Source organism: Phalacrocorax aristotelis, chromosome 3 (assembly GCF_949628215.1).
Source record: "Phalacrocorax aristotelis chromosome 3, bGulAri2.1, whole genome shotgun sequence".
Classification (NCBI taxonomy): Eukaryota; Metazoa; Chordata; class Aves; order Suliformes; family Phalacrocoracidae; genus Phalacrocorax; species Phalacrocorax aristotelis.
The window spans coordinates 54687708-54709839 of record NC_134278.1 but is presented as its reverse complement, the minus strand read 5'-3'; the positions used below and the strand labels follow the sequence as shown (position 1 = coordinate 54709839).

The 22132-nt window shown below is 41.6% G+C and overlaps 2 protein-coding genes across 9 annotated transcripts in view; both read right to left on the bottom strand.

The window, feature by feature from the left end:
- Positions 1-1265: 1265 nt before the first annotated feature.
- On the bottom strand, positions 1266-6550 carry CALHM6 (calcium homeostasis modulator family member 6). The gene is given in 5 exon segments (XM_075089852.1): positions 1266-1520; positions 1523-1832; positions 2920-3130; positions 3132-3468; positions 6426-6550. Coding segments are annotated over 4 exon segments (909 nt in total). The 5' UTR covers positions 3425-3468; positions 6426-6550; the 3' UTR covers positions 1266-1425.
- Positions 6551-15610: 9060 nt separating this feature from the next.
- Positions 15611-22132, bottom strand: part of DSE (dermatan sulfate epimerase) — a 37150-nt gene continuing 30628 nt past the window's right edge. For 7 of the 8 annotated variants that reach the window (XM_075087484.1, XM_075087487.1, XM_075087488.1 and 4 more), the window contains 2 exons: positions 20960-21167; positions 15611-18659 (listed from right to left, as the gene is read on the bottom strand). In XM_075087484.1, coding sequence (XP_074943585.1) covers positions 16898-18659; positions 20960-21167 — 1970 coding nt within the window. In that variant the 3' untranslated portion in view covers positions 15611-16897. The remainder of the gene's footprint in view (positions 18660-20959; positions 21168-22132) is intronic. The other variant, XM_075087491.1, reaches the window with a different exon arrangement.

Below are 22132 nucleotides of genomic sequence, written 5' to 3'. Positions count from 1 at the left end.
AGTTAAAAGGCTCTTCCCTTCCTTCTTCCTTGGAAAATGACTGTAATAAAGAACTTAATGGGATTTCTCTCTCTCTGTCTAAATAATTTCCTAGTTAGAGTTTATTGTCAAGAAAGAGAAGATTTCTGGGATGAGTGGAAGGACGGCCCAGACCAAACAATCTGACTCACTTCTCTAAAATGCTCTCTAAAAAAAGTTTTTCAGAGTAAAACTGAACTTTATCATTCTTCACTGAAAACTGGTATCTTTGTTTCTTATAATTAGATGTTCTTTGATAAGAACTTTATTATTTGTTAATATGGATTGTGGATTTATAATGTCCTTAAGTATGTTGCTGTGCTATAAATGGTTGTTAGTATAAGCTTCATGTACATTGCTGTGTTGTATATAAGCCTAACCCCTCAGACATGCTAATTTGCACTTAGACTCCATTCTGGATCAAGTTAAATAGTGCATTTGGCAGGGACACCCAGTTGCAGCTTAGGTATTGATGTCAGGGCCAAACCCTGTATGTAATAATATATATTAAAAAAAACCCGTAATAAATACGTATTTTTCAGAAAAAAAAAAATACACGTGGAATACAAACAGGACGTTTAATGCTGGTGTGTTTTCCTTGCAGCATTCAAATGCTTATTTTTTTCCATTAAAGAGCTTTACAATTACAGAAAATGAGCAGTAGAGTTAATTAAGAGGGTCTGCTGCAAAAGGTGATCAAGATCAGGCAGCGGTAAAGAAAATTTACCACCGTGGAAGTTTTTTGTTTCATTGCTATTACCTAAAGCTGCTGAGCAGTAGGAGTAAAATGGCTGGAATCGTTTTCCTCATCTATTCCAACCGATAAGCAGATGAAGTCATTCTGATGTACTCCTTTGTTATGCACAGGTAGCTCCAAAATGCTAATCACTTCCCAGATTTTAAAAGATATGGCCTTTGCCTTGAGAAACTAATTGACTGGAAGTAAATATTTTAGTCTAGAACTTGCTCTTGGCTGCACCGAAAGATATATTCTCAAGTGAGAACAAATAAACTAAGCTGAATTTCTGATCAAAACTCCCATTCCTTTTTGTCGCTTTGATACTGCCAGGTAGAAGGTTTGGTATTGTCACTCCAGCTGCCGAATGGCCTCAAGGTGTTTGGTAATAATCTGACGTGGTACGTGCTGACATCGTTGTGAATGCTTATTATTTTACATGTGACTCTTCATAATGAACAACAACATATGAAACCCCTCATCATGACAGATGCATTTATTTAAATGCACTTAAGCAAAAACAACAAAGTGTATTTAAAAACAAACCTGCTGAGGGTTACGACTATCAGCTTTTACATACAATTCCCATAGATTTCAATATGAGCACAGGATAAGACACTTCTTATATCTGTAGGGTTAAACGACTGTCAGCATCGAAAGGATTTGTTTCATTAAAACCCTGATTTGCTTGTGCTTGCTTCATCCACAGATCCTAAAACAGAGGGATTCTGATCTCCTGCCCCAAACCAGATGCTGTTGCCTCTGTGTTAACGTACTTGTGTATCATGCTGTAATACTGCTCTTGCAACAAGAACAAGAGTGAAATCTTCCGCCAGTCTTCATTGCTGAGAGTCTGAAACAGTGCTGGGTCAGTGGCTTCAAAAAAGCAATTCATATTTATTTCTGCCAGCCTGGTTTCATGCTCTTTAGCCTTGATCTCAAAGAGCTTCTGTTCCTTTTTCAAGTACGTTTTCCAGAACTTGAGCCGAATGTAGCTAACTGGGGAGTAACGGAGGCTGACACATGTTGAAATCTGTGCCACAGTCATGATGCTGGCTCTCAGTACCCATCCTATCAGCTTGGAAAAGAGATAGATGGGTTAATGGTGGTTTTGCACTGCCATATGTAAGAGTATAGACTTAACATTGAAGCAGGCATGAAAACTGTAAGCAAAGACACCCTGGAGTGCCTGTAACAGTCTGCTTTCTGTGGAAAGAGAGGATCCCATGCACACAATTTAGCCAGCCTTTCAAAGCTTCTGCACCCCTGAGCTGACCTTGCTGGATTGAGGATGAATAAAAAAAAAAAAATAAAAGAGAAGATGAAGTTCTTTCCTCAGTTATATCCAGCAAGATACTGACCAGCAGTTTCTGCAGATGTGGTCAGATTCATGGTACAGGGGGTGCAGAATCACCCTGTCCACCTCTGGTGCTGTGAATTAGACCTCCTGGTGACTGTTTTATCTGTTCTTGGAAAGTACTTCCTCTACCTGATGTCTGAGCCAAAATCTAGGGGTTTCATTTCACTCCAAACAAAAAAATCCACACACAAGTGCTATTTTTTTGGTCATGCTGTTGATAATGCCGTTTGCCTTCAGCACAAGAACACTTCAACAAGACAGCCACATATTTTAACTATTCTTCTAGAATACATGTGTGAAATTAATAATAGATTCAAGCACTGAGATTCATAGTCAAACAAGCCATCCTTATTTGTTTCATCTCCCAGTTCTCTGGTGCAAGGAGACATCAGCTTCCTCTCTATTTGTGATTTCAGCTTCCCCTCAGCTAATGCATACTTCAAAAAGTTTGAGGCATTTAGAGAGGTAAAAGTAGAAAAAGAGAAGAACTCACACCATGCCTAAGTTAAATGAGAAGAAAACTTGCTGTGAAAGTCCTGGTCTCTAGGCTGGTTCCCTGGCCAGCTTTGAAAGAGGTTTTGTAAATCGCAGTGCCAAACAATTGCCATGCAAACATGCAAACGCAGAAAATAGCACAAACATACACTTATTACCTTTCTGCTAGTGTTTTTTTGCTAATGAATTTGCTAATTGTGTACTTTTGGTAACGATATAGCATGAGAGAGGACAGTCCCCAGCAGGCACCACTGTACATTGAGTAGCCAGGCTTGAGGCCCATAGAGTGAAAAGAGCCACAAGGCTTTACCTGGGACTGTGCCTGAAGGCTGAGGAACTCACCCGGTATCTTCTCCAATAACTTCTTTTCGCAGGGTACTTTGACCAGCAGCTTGTGGCACTCTTGTCCTTTATCTTCACACACAAGTTTCTCTATCAGGCTGTTCCCACTGGCCGTGCACTTGTAGAAGCTGGCTCTGAGCAGGGCCACCCGGATCCAGGTGAGGGGGGCCACCAAGGCGGTAGCAGGCGCAGGTTTCCCAGGGGCTGCAGGTGCAGCGCTCCTCTGGAGGGCAGCTGCCTGTCAGCAGGCGCCGTGTCCTGGCATTCACCATGTAGCCAAGCAGAAATAGGATGAAGGCAGGCACTATGAGGAAGACGGAGCCATACAGCATGTTGCCAGAATTGCAGGGACACTTGAACACCGCGTAGGAGAAGATGTGCTCACTGGCAGCCCTCAGCAGGGACACAATGCTGTAACCCAGAACAGTCTGGTGGCAGATGCAGAAGTCCAGTGCTTGGTGTAACTTACCCATTTTCTGCCTCTTATTTTGAGGAGAGCAAAATCTCAGTCAGAAAACTGAAAGAGAAAGACAAGTGGCCTGAATCTCCCACTGGAGAAGCTCACAGAGCTTTCACTTTCTGGTGGTGATGATGCAGTGAGCCATAGAAGCAGCTCTCCTTAGGGGAAACAGAAGAGCATGGGCTCACTGCACAATATCAAGGTCAAATGGAGACCACAGTGGAAACCCACCCCAGAAATCAACATCAAAACAACAAAAACCTCTTTGTTTCTATAAAAATAGTTTGTATTTGTCCACACATGCATTATAACTAGCAATGGCTTAAACCTTATCTTCTCAATGAAGCTTTTCAGTGAGGCAACAGATTCAAAGTGTGAATAAAATGTGAGAAAACCACCCAGAACTGTTTACAGTTTTTTATCCTGCCTTATTAGTAGTAATACAATATGGCTTGTTCTCTTACGGAAGAAAATTCAACTATAATCATGTTAATTTTTCAAGCTAATCAATTCATCTTTTTGAAGTAGTTAAAGCAAACTAGCCAGTGCACACATAGCAATGACCCAGCAAGTGGCTTCCACCGAAGTTCCAGCTACCTTTTGCCAGAAACCAGACTTTGGACTCCCTCTTCCATAGCAGGTGCTGGCAGCTTTGTAGCCCAGAAAAAACCATGACCCCTAAACCAGAAGAAACTAAGCAGATGGTGTGAAGTGGAAAAATTATGGAAAAGGCTTGCATAATGAAGAAAAATATCTGGAAGCAATTTTTGGGCTTGGAAGACTGAGCTGCCTATAAAAACATTTGCTCCCAGAGTCCGTAGGTTTCATTCATGCCCTGAGGGAGCTCGACCAGGCTCCTAGCTAAGGTCTGTCTAAATCTAGATGAGGTGAACTGGCACACAGAATTAAGGAAGTTGAAGCTTTGTTGATTGTTTGTAGCCACATAACTGAAGCTCTCTGAGGCAACGTAGGCAGTGCGGTAGTTTGCTGTCGTCTCATGCTTGGTCACATCCATATGTGCAGCCAGCTGGGGAGCTGGTGGTCACTGTCATCTTCTCTGCCACAACCACTTATCTGGGATTTTAGAGCCAAAATCACCTGCCTTTTGCATGAACCAGGAGCGCTCTGGGTGCATCAGCAATATGAATTTATCCTGATCAGATTTTTGAGTGCCGTAATTTATACTGCACTGATTCTTCCTAGGCATTATCATAGCACAGAGATTAACCACAAAGCCAGAGCCTCACTCTAGGCTCAGGCAAACATTGTCTCCAGCTGGGCCAGCCTGATTTTAGTACTGCCTACTTCAGGCAAGACAGCAAGGCATGATGATGCCTGTATCACTCTATGCCATACCCATGGCTGCAGGAACCAAGCATGGTGGAAACCAAATGGCTTGTCAAAACTCTGTGAGAATGTAAATTACTTTCAATGAACTTTGGGGTCATTTAAATCTTCCAAAGGGACCTTGCAACTCTTTAGGCAGCTGAGTAGATGGCATGGAGGAGCCAGAGCAGGCAGCATTGGTGTGGGTGGCTGCCGGGCTGCCACCAGACGTGCCATGCTTAGCACCAAGCTGCTGCTGCAGAGAAAAAAATGACACTAACTGAAATGCTTGCCTTGGTCTGGAAGAGACTTTGCTTTATTAGTATCCAGCAGTATAATATAAAGACATAAAACCAGCAAGAGTGAATCAGACTGAAGGTTGAGTTAGTCTGGTCACCTCTTGGTTACAGTTGATAGCTGAAAAGGAGCACAGAGACAGGGGAAGCAAGCTCACAAAAGCACTCACATTCACCCCTTTGAATCTGCATTTCAGGGATTCCCTTTGCATCTAACACCATTTGAGTTATTTCTTCTCTAAATGTGTCTGGTTTCAGTTTTAACCCATGCAGACATTGTAACATCCAAAAAATTGTATAGCAAGTGTGCTTAACCTTCATTCAAACCTGTCCACACCCCATCTGATGCCCCTAAGTTCTGGAAGGGGAAGAGATAAAACAGTGAATCCCTGCCTGGTGTCTCCGTCAACTCATGATCTTGTACACCTTCATCATAGCTCCCTCTCTTCCAGGCTGAGGAGCCCCTAATATATTTAGTCATTCCTTGTCTAGTATACCTTTGTATAGTTTGGGTTTTTTAAATCCATGTTGCCACCTGGACTATGCTCTAGGATTCAGGTAGGTTTTTTTACATGAGGGAAAATGGAGGGTATACCCAATTTGCAGTGCATTGAAGGTGCAGCTGAATCACAATTTGCTACAATGGCATACTGACACAACTTTGTTTTCTATTTCCTTGTTATAATTTCTAGAATTTTAACTGCTTTTTGATCATCCATGAAGCACTGAGTTGATATTTTAGCAAGCTATGTATTTTAATAAAAAAATCTCAGTCCTGAGGGGTAATCTCAGTCAGCTGAATGTCTCTCAGTGTGTATATGAAGGTAGGATTTGGTTTCACTTTGAAGACCACTTCCTTTACACTGAATTTGACCTGCTGTTTTGCTTTCTCAGGCAGTCTAAGAAAGTATATCTGCAGTTCTTTAAAGCAGAGGTTTGTTTTTAACTATTCAGGATAACTTCGTATTATTGGCAAATATTGTTGCCTTGGTTTTTACCTAGAGGGAGCTAGAGGCAACAGTTATTCAAATTCTTGAAGCCAGAATTCACCATGTCTGCAAAAGTCTTAGCAGATGTCAGGATGGCAGAAGTAACAGAAGCAAGGTGAAATCACTGCAGAGGCAGGGGCGTGGGCTGCATCTGAGAACCACCGGTTTAACAAGGGAACCTAACGACCAGCGGCAGATCTCTGGAGCAGATAACAATCATGCAGGAGAAAATGTACAGCCAAGAAACCCTGCTACTTCACTTTCAGAGCCTAACTTTAGCAGTGTTTTATTTATCTGTAGTAAAATATGATTTCAGGAACAAGCTTCCTGGGAAAAGGAAGGGGAGCTCTGTGCGAAAAAGGATTAACCCTCCCTTCCAAGCAAACATGTTTCCAGTAAATACAGCAAGAGGTGGGAAAGGAAGGAGAGACCACCCTGGTTGGAAAGCGAGGGGAGTAACGGTGCTAGGAGTCAAGCAGGGTGCAGTGACAGCCCATGTGAGCTCAGCCCGCGGGCCGCCTCTGGAGCCAGGGGCTGGAGGGGGTCCTGGGCGGGAGGAGCCAGAGGGGCAGGGGTTGCAGAGCCCTTGGCCCAGCTGCTTTCTACATTCTGGCCACTCAGAGCATTGTTTCTCCAGGGCAGCTCTTCCCTGCCCTCTAAATTAACACTTGTCTTACCTCAATGCCCATAAAGCATTAACTGGGTAGTGTCCAGAAAAATAGTTTTCTGTTGAAAAAACCTAGAGTTGGTTTTGCATTAAATTTCATGCCTTCCAAGGGGGATGAAAACAATGCTAGGATGAAAAAGACGGGCATTTTTAGAACAAAATTATTATTTTTGCTATTTGAAACATCTTTTCATTTTGAAATATACTTTATTAAAATGAAGGGGGTCAGCTGAAAACAAATTGGCTTCTTTAATATTTTATCAAGTTTCTCATTGACGTTTTAATTTCTATCTTTTCATTTGCAGCTGAATGAATCGCAAACATTTTCTAGGTAGAAAAAGCTGTAGTCTAACTAGTTCTGTGGTTGTATCAATTGCATAATACTGGTCTTAAATGCAGCGTGTGTGTGTGTGCATGTGCACGTGCATGCTGGGGGGCTTTGCCAGCATATATTGAGTAGGTCTTGGTTTAGTCATGTTATTAAGGCCTTTCAATAGGTTATCTGGTTTTTCACTAGGACATATGCTATTTGTTCAGAATAGCAAAAGACTGATTTTGTTTTTCTGCAAATCATTCTCTTTCTAGCTGTTCTGACCAAGGCCCATCCTGTCCCCAATTCCTGTCATTAGTCTTATCAAGCTCAACATCCTCCTCACATTATTACTGTAAAATCTTGTAAATCCACGGAAATGTGCTCTGGAAAAGAGCACCTCAGCACTTCTTTTTATAACAACTAGTCTTGCTTCTCCAAGTGAAAGAGTTGTAAGCTGCATTTCTAGTCCCCAGTTCAGAGGACATACGGAAAAGTCTTTTTATTCTAGGAAAATTCTTGTAATGCCTTTTGTCTCATTCCAGGTGAAATTAATGCTTAACTAGTGGGGGTCTTGTCCACAAGCAGATCTGCACCTACCCTCCAGGTGGGCTGACCTCCCCTGGAGGCCCATTACCTCAGTTTGTGAAACTGAGGAAGTTATTCTGACTTTATGGTTGAACCAGTCTTCTTACATGTTTGTGAAGTGTCACACAGCTCAGCGGCACCACATAAATCATTAATAGTACTAATACTTAGCAAAGCAGCAGCCTGAGAAGTAGCACTGTGACCGGGCATGTACAGCTTACAAGCATTTGTGTACGTTATACTGCTATTTTAAGGCATTACATTTATTAGCAGTTTTTGGCTGAAAACGCATTTTAGTGGGTAGGAAGGAACCAGATCTGCAAAACCAAGCATAGCTCTGAAGGAGGCTCTAAGGGGTGAGCTCTGGTACAGTCACACAAACCATTGCACTAATTTTCTCTTGCTGTTATTTACTGCTGCTCTTTTAACACTGCAGGTCCACTACAGGTCTCATTTCTGGACAGGGAGTGTCCTGTAACCCACTCCAAATGTCCTACAGCAACCAGAAGTGTGAGGGCTTTACTGTTCAATCAAACCACAAATAAATCTGCGTGATTCTTTAAGTGCTGGCTGTGGAATAAGTCAAAAATATTTGCTGAGTTTACAAGAAAATATATAATGTTTTCATAGGATTAGAAAGGTAGAAGTTGTCAGGTTTTATGATGAAATTAAGGAGCCTTGGTGAGGAAGATTATAGAGTTAACTAATTTGTAATCAGGTAAATCACCCTGGGTAGTCAACTAGTCAGTTCTAAGAAAACAAAGCTCAGTCTTTCTCATTTACTATGGAAAATGAAATGCCATAAAATTACTTTGCAAATTTAAGCACATTAAACCCCAAATATTTCTATACTCTTAGTATAAATGTTTTGTATACCACATGTCCTTGCTTTCTTCAGGTTATGCCATCACATCTTGACAGCTTGGAATTGCTGAACAGATGAAATTTGTTTCTGTTCCTGTTCTTCTCCTCCTCTGTGTGCGTGTGTGGCCTAATGCTCTCTGATTGTATGCTACAAAATATGCTCTGTACTTTTTCATTCAATTAATCTTTCTTCCTCTTTTTAAACTTTAACTAATCTCCAGTTTCCCATCCTGGGCTCCTTTGCCGCCCAAATTTTGTAACTTAAAGAATTTTTTTCTTTAAGTAGAAGAGCTGAGACCCTATCCCTTTCAAAGCTGTCCACGTGCAGCTGTCTTAGTTATGCCAATAAGTTCACAGGCTTCTCTGGGCAAAATCAGATGAGCAAGTTGAGAATGAAAAAAAGAAACCTAATGAATCTTCCTGTGAAGGGATGTCAGTCATTTCTTCTTAGCAAGTTTAGAAGACAGGCAAACCAATCATCCATATGGAAGAAACTGCTCAAAAAATATTAAAACACTTTTACCAGTGAAAAGAAATTTATAGCAACAGCTACAACTTGTAATGTACCCCTGGAGGAAGATAACTTCACCAGGAAGCACTGCTTTGTCAAAGAAAATGACTCATGACTAGACTTCATTGCAGATTTTTCAACCCCTCTTCCACCAAACAGCCTACATGATATACTAGATATAGCATATAATTAAAATTTAGTATACATTTATTTCTGCAGAATGAACATTCACCCCACTTCGTTCAGCAATGGTGAACATGAGGGAGGTCTAGAAATGGGCTCAGTGTCCTGTAACTGTGTTTTGTTCTTACAGAAATGAAAAGTTTCTGGCTTCTGGTCCTCAACCTCACTTGCTCATACAGTTTTTCTTATCAATCTCATTCCTTAACTGCAGAATACTCAAGTTGTTTCAGCTTACCACAAAAGTATGACCTGTGTCAGACTCTATGGTAGCTGCGTCTGGCTGGTATTAAAGGCTGAACTCTGCTACACTCAACAGCACTTGTGTGTGCGCTTTTAGTGCATATCTTTCATACGCAGCTAGTCCTGCTGTCAGCCTGTCCTGCCATTTAGGAGAATTTGTGACATTGTAACTGGCAGAGATGATCTTTGTTTCTTTTTTCTTTTTTTTTTTTTTTTTTACAGGAAGATATGATTCAAAAGGAAAGAATGATAGATGGGACATAAGGAGAAAACATTCCCAGTTGCCTATATTTTATGTTAGCAGTAACTTTCCAAGTCTCTGGTCTGCCCTCATTTATTCTGTAATGGTCAAATACTCCATCATCATTGCCATTTTATTTGCAAGACATCTGCAGCTTTAAGTATTTTATAGCATTATTGAACATCTTCTATATTCCTCTTACATAAAGGCAGAGTTATTTAAGTGCCCTCCCAGGGACTCTGCTCCTCTGCCCATTTTCCCACCACTAACAATCTGCAGTTGGGTCCACCAGAGGGAACTTCAGGAGGGATACAAGATTGGGTTTTACCAGAGTTTACCACTTCTGCTCTGAGCCAGATCCTCCACACAGCTTCTTGGAGGAGTGTCCTACAGAGCCTTGGGCCCTCTGAGGCAGAGTAAGATATATGGCGTTTTAAGGCTAATCTGTATACTGAGTATACTGTTCATTACTCAGTGGGGAAATGGGATCTCATCATTGCCAATGGGTCAATCACAGTCACCTTCATTACCTGGCAAACAATAAATGACAGAATATTATTACTTTATGTGATCAAAATAAGGGTTATGCCATATAAAAAAGGACAAGCATGAGAGAAGTCAATATAGTTCTAGACTATATTTATCAGCCAAGATCTACTATAACTTCTTTAGCATCTTTACTAGGTCATGAAGAAACTTGGCCTTCCTTAGCACGTCCTGAAGATTTCACCTGCTCATCCTAAGGATAGACCTGTTCCTTACGGAGAAAAAGAAATGCATATGCTTATCTCCTACTTTCTTTTGCCACAGGCTGAATTCATGTAACTTACTCTGACTGCAGTGTGGCAGTCAAGGGAACTTTCCATGCTCCATCCTCCTCAAGTTTTCTTCATCGGCATTTCCTGTGGGCAGAGCCAACAGGCCCATCTTTCCTGGCATTCCTAGCTTCCTGCTTTATAACATTTATGAAGGCAATGTGGAAAACCAGGGACTTTATACACATGGTTTTAGAATCATTCCACCTCCTTGAAAATTGCCTTCCAACTGGTGGTAGGTATGTACATACTCAGCTAGACTGAGTATGTAACATTTGGAGTGGAAGTGCTTACTGGTGAAATATAATGTTATGTTAATGTTTTGGGGAAAGTCATAAATTCATAGACCCTTTTGCTATGGATTATTGTTCATGGTAGCACAGCCCTGGGGATTCGAGGGGGACAGCTTTCCTCTTGATTGTCCTGGGGTCAGTTAGGAGTGAAACCAGTAAAATCACTGGCGGTTTTGGGCCCAAGTCAGAGGGGGAAAAGGCCACAATACCATGCTAAATATCTTACACAACAGCACATTTCAAATGCTAAGCAATTTTTCTGAGCCCCTAAACTTCTGGAAAATCATCATAAATGCTATGAATGCTGTTTTCTTTTATCAGACTGAAGAACCTGGCAGGAAAGGTAGCATCTGGGGGAAGTGCTATACACTCTGTTCAGCTGAAGGAATGCTAGATACACTGGGATAAAATGGCAAAGAGGGTAACAAGGCAAAGCTTCTTTCCTCATAGAGGCATATGGTGTGCCACAGCTCATTGCCTATAGCAGGCTTATGGATGAGGAAAAAGCAAGTGCCCCTTCCTTAGGCGGCAATGCCCAACTTTACTGTTGCAGTGGGATACACTGTGTGTGTCATGAAGGACATACGTTCTGGATCCTGTCCTGTCAAATGACTGAATATGATACAGCTCATGCATAGTATCCTTGACACATGCCAGCCTTTCTGTGTGTATGCTGTGCACGTGACCATCAGTATGCTGCTGCCTGCCCATGTATCAGAGGTTCTTAGAAAAGGAAGCTGGGAGTGGGTTGTCACCACCATGACAAGTCACAGAGACCCCGCCGACTGATGTCTTCCCCAAGGGCCTCTCATACACAGAGCAGGCTACCAGCCAAAGGGTGCTCACAGCCCATTCCTCATGGCTATCTTTCTTAGGGGACCCCACAGTTCTTTTCCTTTCTGTGACTGGTGAATAACTGCAGCCCAGATGGATGGGGCTGTATGTTGGGCAGCCCAGAGCTAGATGCTGAGCTGAAGAGCTCTGAAGTCCCAGCTCACCTTACACCCACAAGTTAAAGCTTACCTGAGAACAGATGAGAAGAACACAGCTTTCACAGCATCACTGAGGCCCAGGGGGACTGTTAGGGTTCCACTCTTTGTCTTTCAATATAATGAGGATTCACACTGTAACTATGGTAGTGTTGCAGGCATTCTTGTGGAGAGCATGGACTTATAAAGGCATGCCAACAGCACCTCTCCTCCCGCTTTTTTCTGCCTTTTGGAATTTGGCTGAGAACAAATCGGTGGGATTTAACTATATAATTCCATTACCACAAGAACATCATTACCACAATGCATGATTTACATTGCTCTCTTGCTATTTTTATTAATATGAATTAAAGCAGAGAGGATATGGCCTTGTATATATGAAGTCATGCGCTCCTTAGTATCTCATGGCTACAGCAGTCATGTTCAGTCTCACTGAAGAAAGAAATCCAAATTCTCGTGAAATTTTAGTTTTCCGGTTGACTTAAATGGCTGCAGCCACTATGCAGTGTGGAGTAGCACCCAAGGGAAGCATGAATTTAAAGCAGTCACCCATCTGTATTAGTTACTATAAGGACAAAGACTGATACCAGCTTTGAGGAAGACCCAATGATAATCCTGTTTTTCAGACTATTTTTTAGAATTCCTTTATATATTGTGTAGTTGGGCCCAGTTCTCCTGCCTGCCTCAAATGGACAACAGCTATGTTCCTTCCTTGAAAGGGTCCTGGGCTCTTCCTTTGAAGTGCTTTGACAGTATTTGTTTCAAGATTGAGCTCGTTCAGAAAACAGTCTGTGTACTGATGACAGCATGGACATATCCAGCACTGGATCTCATTGGATCTCATAGGCCTCCTGCTGCAGCATGCTCCTGGAGTCAACTGCCAAGGAAGGACAGAAAATAACATCTTGGCTTCGTTAGCTGAGTCTGACTTACCAGCTTGAAGTTACCCTACTGAATTTTAACAGAGTAGCCAGAGCAAAGGGACTGAAGTTAGGCAAAAGTATGTTTGATCCCAACTAAGACTTGCAGACCAAATAAATGTGAATGTAATGTCCCAGTGCAGAAATACAGCTATTTTCCAAACACTATTTTCTTTCAAACACTAAGAAAAAACTTTTCTTCAGTGGAAAATACATAAACCAACAGAAGAATCTGATGTATTTCTGACATATAATCCTTCAGAATAGGCTTTGATCTTACAAGTTTTAAGAAATGAGGTAATGTGCTCCATTACAGTTGCTTCCTTCAGTCACAATGGTGTATATAACATAGCCAATTTTTAGCTGGACTCAAAAAAATCATTTAAAAAAAATCTAAGAACCAGATTCCACCTTCAACATACACACCACTACCTGTAGGCTGAATTCCCATTCACTTTGTTCACAATACACTGAACTAACTTTATGCTAATTTAGACTGCAGGCCTGAAATGAAGCATGCATGCATGCATATCAGCTATTGAAGAGAGGTTGAATGAAGTCAGCGGGGTCTCTCATGAATACAGGAATCCATCCACATACACCCAGTTGTAGGATAGCTACCTTTTCCTGTGGGCAGAGATGCAGAAAATTAATGTTTTTAGAAACCAAAAAGAAGCAGAATAAGAATAGGAGCAGAGGCATGTGCCAGAAACACTTCAGTGTTGTGACTCCATTTAAAATAAGGAGTGAAAGATAACTTTGCCACTGGATACCATACAGTGACATTTCAAAGTTGTTCAGTACACCCACTCCAGATGAAACTAGTGCTGAGTGCCTCTGCCATGGACAGAGCTCACTGAGACTGCTTCTCTTTTGCGTTTCAGATGGATGCAAAGGTGAGGACAACATCCTCTCTTGTGTCAGCAAGTGATGCGGAACACCAGCCATCTCCAGCCCTCCCACCAGCCAGTAGGGCTATCTGGGCTGATCCCACCTACCTGCTCTTCCTCACCACACTTCCTAGTAATGCAAGGGCAACTCAGATTTTATAGTGTACGCTGCTATCTGAGGGCTTGAACTGTTTCTTCATAGTGACACAGATGCTTCTATCCAACAGGCCGAGCTTCTGGGTGCCGATGGCATGGAACCATCTGTTCTTTCATTTGCTTCAAATTACATTAAAAAATTATGATTTTTGATAAGGAATGAGGGACAAGAAGATTGGAATCAAAACTTACACAACCATTGGAGATGGGACTTTTTAAAGGCTCTGGCTTGAAAAGAATAAGAAAGTATACAAGATTCTTTTCATATCCGAAATACACTCAGCACAATTACAGCTTCATCACTAGTTGAAGCAAACATTAGTTGCCCTAGCTGAATCAAAGTTACATCTGTGTAAGTGGAGTTTAGAGTGTCCGGTAATGACAGCCATATGCAGGTAACTCGTAAATCTTTAACAGAAAGGTGTATCAGATGCAAACCAAGCACAGGCTGGAAAACCCTTGGATTCCCACTTCATGCTGAAATGGGCCTGGTCTCCCTTTCAGGAGGACAGTCTGGTACATTTCATTTCCCTTCCCTCCATCGTTGTGTGTACACTATTCACGTGAATGCTGGTCTACTTTAAAAGCTGCTTTAAGGCCTGGCTGAGCATGGGCAGCTCTTGCAACCACCTCTTTCCCTTTGCATTGCTAGAACAGTGCTGAGAAGTGTAGTGTAAATGAGGGCTAATGTGCATGACCGTATCTGACTTTCTACTCTCTGTAATTCTGCAGTTTCATTTCACAGCTCTACAAATCCCATGTTAGAATTCAGATGCCACACTACGAAGCAGACCAAGAAATGCACGTATTTCTCAAAAGCCTTCTAGGCTATAGGTTGGCTTTCTATAGCTGATTGTTCAAAGCAAAAGCAAATTAACACAGGGTAAACGTGCATAGACATGAAATAAAGTGAAATATTTTTATGAACTCCACTGGTGACATTAGCCTGATAAAGGCTAAAAGCTAGGAGAGCTCTTTATTTTCCTGAAGGTTTGTACGTTTGCAAAGAGGACATGGAGACACAAGCACAGGCTATTTGCTTATAAGGCATAATGACTCCCTGAATTACCCTGGGGCAATTTTACAGCACCAGCTCCCAGCGGAGGGATGTGCCAGGCCATACAACTGAATTGCAACAGTACCTGCATCTTGGTTTTTCAGCGTTTCATGGCCAATAACAGTACAACCTAATATTGAAAAACTAACCAACTGTGCCTTTGGAACTGAACATCAGCCAACAGCTATTTCTGCATATCTTCATGTCATCACACCACGAAGGCAGAAATAAGGAGATTTCCAGCAATATGCAGCCTGTGATGATCTTGCCATACTTACAGCAGGCACCGCTACAAACATGGGGCTATGCTGGGTAATGGTCCCCAGGCTCAGCTCCCTTTACCTTAAGCAATTAAACGGGTGATTTGAAATAGGTGATTAACCACCCTACATGCCTTTTGCAGTTAGGGAAAATGGAAAGGTATGTCTTGAAGGTGTTTCAAGGTCTTAGGTGGACTGAGTAGCTGCCTGAAGGCACTCTTTCTCCACTGACAATGCATGGATCAGAAATTAGCTGGGGTCCTAAATCTTTGCTCAGACTAAATGTACCAAATTTCATTCGATAAATCCAGGCATTGGAGACTGTAGTAGGGCTTATGTATGTGAATACAGTGCTCAGAACTGGCTCAGTAGCTGGAACCTAGTGAAAATATTCTGATCTGTTCACTGAAGATGTTTAGACAAGGAAAGCTCATCGCATTTCAGCACATAAGACTGGCAGAAGGCTTAACAGCAGCAATGGAGATAACAGATACCTAAATGGGTGTGAGGAAGAGGAAACAAAGGTTTGTGGTTTGAACAAAGTGCTGATGAACATCATTACTGTAATTATTGGGGAAAAAAAGAAAAGCAACTTTTCCACAGAAACAATTAAAATGTTTTTATTTAGCAAATGTACTGGAAGAATTGTTTTTCTGTAAAGACATACAGATATGCCCCAATTCCATAGAGCTTCCATCCTCTCAAATAGCTACAATTTTTTGAAATCAGTTTAATGAACAGAAGGGGATATATGTGGAGACGTCAAACTTATTTTTGTCATAAACCGCATGATTCCATTTACCACTAATCCCCAAATAATTGACCCCGGGGCCACCAAGAGCTTGCAGAACCCTTGCTGGTGCTTTATAGAGAACAGGCTGTTCGCACCATTTTACTGTCCTCTATTTCTAGCCATGTGAACAGAAAAAAAGACATTAAATACTTCCTTAATACCTCTTTTTCCATACTGGCACTTGCTGAGATTACCACAGGATCACTTTGGTTTTTTGTTTGTATTTTTACAATTGCATATAGAAGGACATTGATCTAGGACTTTATTTCCCTACTAAGACATGCTTTGAACTATAGAAAACTTTTGTGAAACCCTGCCTTGTAAAAAGGAGAACAGACCCTGCAGCATTCATCCTTCTATGGTCTACAGTTGACTGAAAGATAGTTTTTTGGTTTTGTTTTTTTTTTTTTTTCCTGAGAATTGTGTTCCTTTATAGTTTGAGTTAGCCCCATATTTGCCTTCTGCTACTGCCTACTAGGCGTTGCACCTCTCACTTGGCAAGCACTGACATGATTGCCATTTCCCACTGTGCCAGACTGTAAAGCACGGAAGAGATGACATGATGTAAGGGCCTGCAATAATTATATAGAAGTGTCCCATATTGAAGCGTTCTTTGGTTTAGCAGAGAGAAATGAAGTCTACTGCTAAGATCCGCCTTGCATACTTGTGTTTGAATGTCCTTTTCTTAAGAGAATGTCCAGAGACATCCATAGCAGCGTGAAATGAAAACTCACTAAATGCAAACCCAATTCTGTATAAAAAGAAAGCCCTTAGAAAGAAATCCATTAAGAGGGCTCTTCTCACCAAAAAATTAATTACAACTTTACATTACTGAACTCTGATGAACAAAGCATAACATTCCCTCAGATGTGAGGCCCAACTCAAAACACAAAGGAGGAGTACTTATTAAGTACTTAGATTTCTGAGATATTCATTGCTTGCCCTATTCTTCCATCCCTTCTGGTCTGAAACCAATCTTTCCCCAGCTGTTTTTGGAATGTTTCAGAAAGAAGAAGATAAGACTTTGGCCCTATTAGGGTTAATGCTTTTGCATAGACGTATATGACCATAAACTGGTCGACTAGTAGAGGTCTTCTGCTAACATTGTGACTGAGAACAGGAAGAATACAGCCACAATAATATACAGCTGTCTACTAAAAGTATTGCATACAGACATCTTTGGCCATGCAGTCTCTTGGCCTTCTGAAAGTATGTGAGCTGCATTGTTAACATGACAAAAAAAATAGCAATGTTGAGAATTAGAAAGAGACGGGTATAAGAAGCTGATATTGATGGGGCACTACTTCGAGCAGTCGTCACCATCTGTGCGGGCCCTGATCGGCCTTTGATTGACACCCCAGTTTTGTGCTTCACGTAAGTGATATCAGCAAAATCCAGAAGATCTTTCATTTCCTCGTCCTCATCTACAGGCAACTCTTTCTGTGCTTGAGTCTGTGCCTTTTGACGCACTTTTCTTTCATTTACCTCAATTTGTGCAAAAATGTCAGGAACGGCATCGACAAATTTGTAGCCTTTGGCTACCTTTCTGTTTTTCTTTGCTCTGCCGTGCTGCTGCTGCTGCCTCTGTGAGATTGCAAATATCCTGTCAATAGCCTCCTCTGTCTGTCTCTTATCTGAAAACCTCAGCAGGCGCTCAGCAGTCTTCCTAAAGCTAGCCGTGTTGCGTACACGAGACAAGATCTGCTTCTCAAGCTGCTGGAAAACAGGCTTAAAATGCTGCAGGTTCCTCTCCACAATCCCTACGTAGTCCTTCACTTCTGGCACCGCGGAGCTCCTGATGGCAGCGGCTCGGTCAAAGACAATTTTCTGGCGGTCTGCAATAACCTGTGCAAAGGGAGAGCGGGACCCATCCTCAGCGGGCCACAGGTACGCCGTGTAGGCATGCTCACTGGTGGTAACGAAAACATCCAGCTGCGGAGAATCTCCACGGACGGTGAAGCTCTGCACATCAACGAAGGGCCCCATGAAAAGATAAATGGCCCTCGTGACGGGGTGCCGCAAGAGGGTCGTTACATTCACGTAGTTCGTTCCATTGTATGGGTAGCCCCGGGGATACATCCTTGAGGCGATGGTTGCTTTCTCACTGTGGCCAGTGTCGTCCATCCAGTACATCTTATATATCCCATCGTGGTGCCTAATAAAGGCCCCATGGACATCATCAATAACTGTTTCTTCAAAAGGCACATCCACATTGTGGAAGAAACTGGTCGCTGCCTCCAGGGGGCTGTCATCTTCTAGATGGATTTGGTCCACTAGCAAGAGAAGCTGGGGATGGAGAAGTATGAGGTTTCTTTGCAATTTTCTCAGCTTCAGTTTAGGATTGTATGCACCCACTCCTTCTCCCCTGATAAAAACCACCCCACTTCTCTCCATGGCGGCAACCACTCGTCCCTGACAGTCACCAGCCAAGTCATGTTTATATTTAAGCCACTTTGAGGAACAGTCTTCTGTAATCTGCCCTTCCCATGGGGAGAAGCAGCTCTTGGACACGGCAGGGGAAAACATCAACACATTATTTAAAAAAGTGTATTTTGGCCCATACAGAGCTTCTGTTATGAAAGGTATGCCATTGGGAGCAAAAGTAAAGGAATTTTGGTCCGGGTGTTCATGGCCAGCATTAAAGTTCCTCCACCCCTTGATCCACTCTCTGTACTTGTTCTTATGAACAATATCATATATTGCACGTCCTCCCAGCTTTCCTGACTTGAAGGAAAGGAAAGGCCTGTTGATTTCAGCTGGCAAAGCACTTCCATAGGTTACCACTCCCCAGTCCTCAAAATAATGCAGCTTAGGAACCCCGTAGTCTGGTGGAGGTACGGAGCGCAAACTTGCATCATACCTGCCACAAAGACAAGGAAAATGGGTTTAAAAATCACATGAATTATTCCATTATCAGCACCTGTAAGAAAATAAAAAACCAGTTCAATATTTACATCAAGGAGCAAGCTAACAAAATAAAGCCCACGCGTATGCTTCCTGAGTGAACTAATCATATAGTTGTAATGGTATTTATCATACTAATCCCTATACAAATTTGTTGTGTGCTTTTTACAGAATAATAGCTGAAAGCATCTGCTCTACATTTAAAGCAAGCAATCCTTCTGCAGTCCAAAAATAAGACTACCACTAATTTCAAACTAGACACGTTTTGTCTTACATCATAAACTACTGACTGCAATACAAATAATTTAAAAAGGCACATTAAGACCAGGCCGTGGACACTGTCTATTTTGCACTAGACATCAACATTTGTATCTATTTACTGACTAATTAACCAAGAGAAGCAGAGTATCTGTTTCCCCAAACTGATGATTATAGAAGTCTGTAGTGTCCAAACAGAATTAGCAATAAAATAAAAATTAATGAAAAGGAATTTTAAAGGATAATTTTTTAATGATTTATATCACTTAGTATATATTAGTTTCCTTCTCCAACCAGGTTGAAGAAAAATTTGCATGGCTTTCTTGTATAAATTTTAAGATATAAGACATTCAGTTTAAAAGAGGTCTTAATTCCAGAAAAGGTTACAATGCTTATAATTTTTGTTTTATATGATCTACAGGAGTTATTAAAAACAAACAAACAAAAAAACAACCACGGAAAACAAAACCTAACCTTCTGGCATTGTTTTTAAGCAACCAAAATTAACAAAACCATCATTAAGCCCAGTAATATTTCTGTTAGATGATTCCTCATCAGATTTATTCTCTACACCTAACCAGGAGCCTCTGTCAGGCCCTAGGCAATCGCAGCTCGTGTCCTGCATACAGCTTTGGGTAATTCCAACCAGCGCCAGGAGCCTGCTCTATATCTAGTGGTCCTTGATGGAGATTCCCCTAAAAGTAGACCTCTTTCCTGAGGCTCTAATGCAAGTGGACATGCTTATCACAAGAGCAACACTGCAACAAAGGCAATTGTTGGAATATGCAGACACGTTTTTCTTTTTTTCTTTTTTTTACCCAGGTGGTCTTAAAAATTTATTTCCCTTTGACATCAAAATGGATTTTTTAAGTATAAATTCCCAAGATTTGCATGGAAGCGCAGGAGAAAAGAATGATGGAATGGGGTTGTAGAGGAGAGATTCTGTATTTTGCAGATACAAAATGAAGGGTGCTTGGAGCCTAATAAACATGCCTTGTAATGTGCATATCACAAATGCAAAGCAATATATATTCACAGAATCCCAGGTTGGAAGGGACCTCAGGGATCATCTAGTCCAACCTTTCTAGGAAGAGAGCAGACTAGACAAGATGGCCCAGCACCCTGTCCAGACGACTCTTTCAAGTGTCCAATGTGGCCGAGTCAATCACTTCCCTGGGGAGGTTATTCCAATGGGTGACTGTCCTCACTGTGACAAATTTCCTCTGGTGTCCAATCGGAATCTCCCCAAGAGCAACTTGTGTCCATTTCCCCTTGTCCTCTCCGTGCGACTCTTTGTAAAAAGGGAGTCTCCATCTTCTGTGTAGCTACCCCTTAAGTACTGGTACAATAATATTTTTCTTGTAAGACAGATTAATAGAGATACACTGACTCCTCAGAAATGTACTTGTTCTCTCCACAGACTGAAGGAATTTATATGTATATCTAAAGCCCCTTGGGTCTTTTAATTTCTTATCTTTAGAAGATTGATACACAAGATAGCAGAGCTGTAAGTTACATGGAAAATGTGGATCTAGTCATCTGTCATGAAATTTTTTCTAAGCGTAACTTGCAAATTAGTGTACAAAACCAACTAATAGTAGCCTTACCTTTTAAAAGGAAATTATGCTTTAAATATTCACCTAATTAATTATTAAAGAACACAATGGGATTAAAAACCATTAGAATAGACCAAATAAACTGAAGAATACATGCAGACAAATTTTCAGTCGTTTTGGAACTGCTTGTATTCTATAAAAGCAATAAACAATGGAAGGAAAACACAACAGCAGATGTAGGACAAGACCAAGACATTCCCTGTAGCAACACATACTTTGCATCTATGCCAAGTGAAGAAGTTCTTCTGAGCCCAATGACTCTTTGGGTTGCACACGGCCAGCCTGATCCCTGCTTTTACAGCACAAATCTAAAGACAATGAATTATCACTAATAGTAAAGAGCTGTCAGGTTCCTTTTGAGCCCACTCATTCCCTTTCATACCAGAGAAATTCAGTGTGGAGAGTGCACCACCTCTGCCCTTTGGATGGCGTCCCCGGCCCCTCCACCACGCGGTTCCTTCTGATCTGCTCTGCCAACCAGTTCCCGCTGCCGTTGCGCATGACAAATTTGTCAAGAAACACCAGCTGGCTCTCCGGCCCATAGAACCAGTTATAGTTGGAATCCGCAATGGCCACGGTTCTCTGAAACCCTTGGGAAAAAGTAAAAAGGAATGTAAGAAAGAACAAATAAACGTACAAAGATGTGTTTGTAGAGCATGACGGTGAAGTCAAGCAGTACAAACAGACACAAACAGAAACAGCCTTTTCAGATGTTTATAGACCTACTTGTAAATGAGCCATTAACAGGTTACACAGGAGTTGTTTACTTCTGCTGCAGCTAACTTGAATACTCACCTTTCTTCTTTGGCTATGGGCTACAGACAAAGTACTACAAAAAATGGAAGAAGCAATGTCCCATCCACTTCCTCTCCTCACTCAAATCTGGCAATGGTAACTTTCTCTTTACAGCTTTCACTTTTCCTGTGTCAATCCAAACTCTCTAAAGCAAGAAAACAGGGAAGTTCCCCCAAAGAAAAAAGAAAACCAGCTTCACCCTGAAACAGCTAGCATGAGTTCACTTTGCTCTTAGGAACCTCTCCCCAGTAGATGCCCGAGGCCTTACATGGTATCAGCACAATTCCTTACACGCCTATGCCGGCATGCCAAAGCTGCGCTCAGCCCCCCCCCACATACACAGCTAGATCTGGGGTTCTTACAGCCAGTAAAGTTATCACTGTCTTTTCAACCAGGAATTTGAACAACATAAGTTACTAAAGAATTGTCCTGCAAATAAGCAACAGAAAGCCATCATCAAAAACTTGCAAGGCTGCCTGAAACTAAACCTCTTCTGAAAGCTAGAAGGGGTCAGAAATATTTATTAACTTATAGCTCGTTTCATATTTGTACATCTCCATCGTTCAGTCACAACTAGGACTTCAAATCAGAGATGCTAAAACACACTGTGAGAGACCAGAGAGGTCCAGCAAAAGAACAGAGATATTAAAAAGTCTGCAAAATTGACCCATTAGTGATGTCAGATATTTCTGTTTAATTCTCACATTGAAAAAAGAAAATGGTTTGTGTACCCCCGCACAGAGAAAACTATCATTTGAGT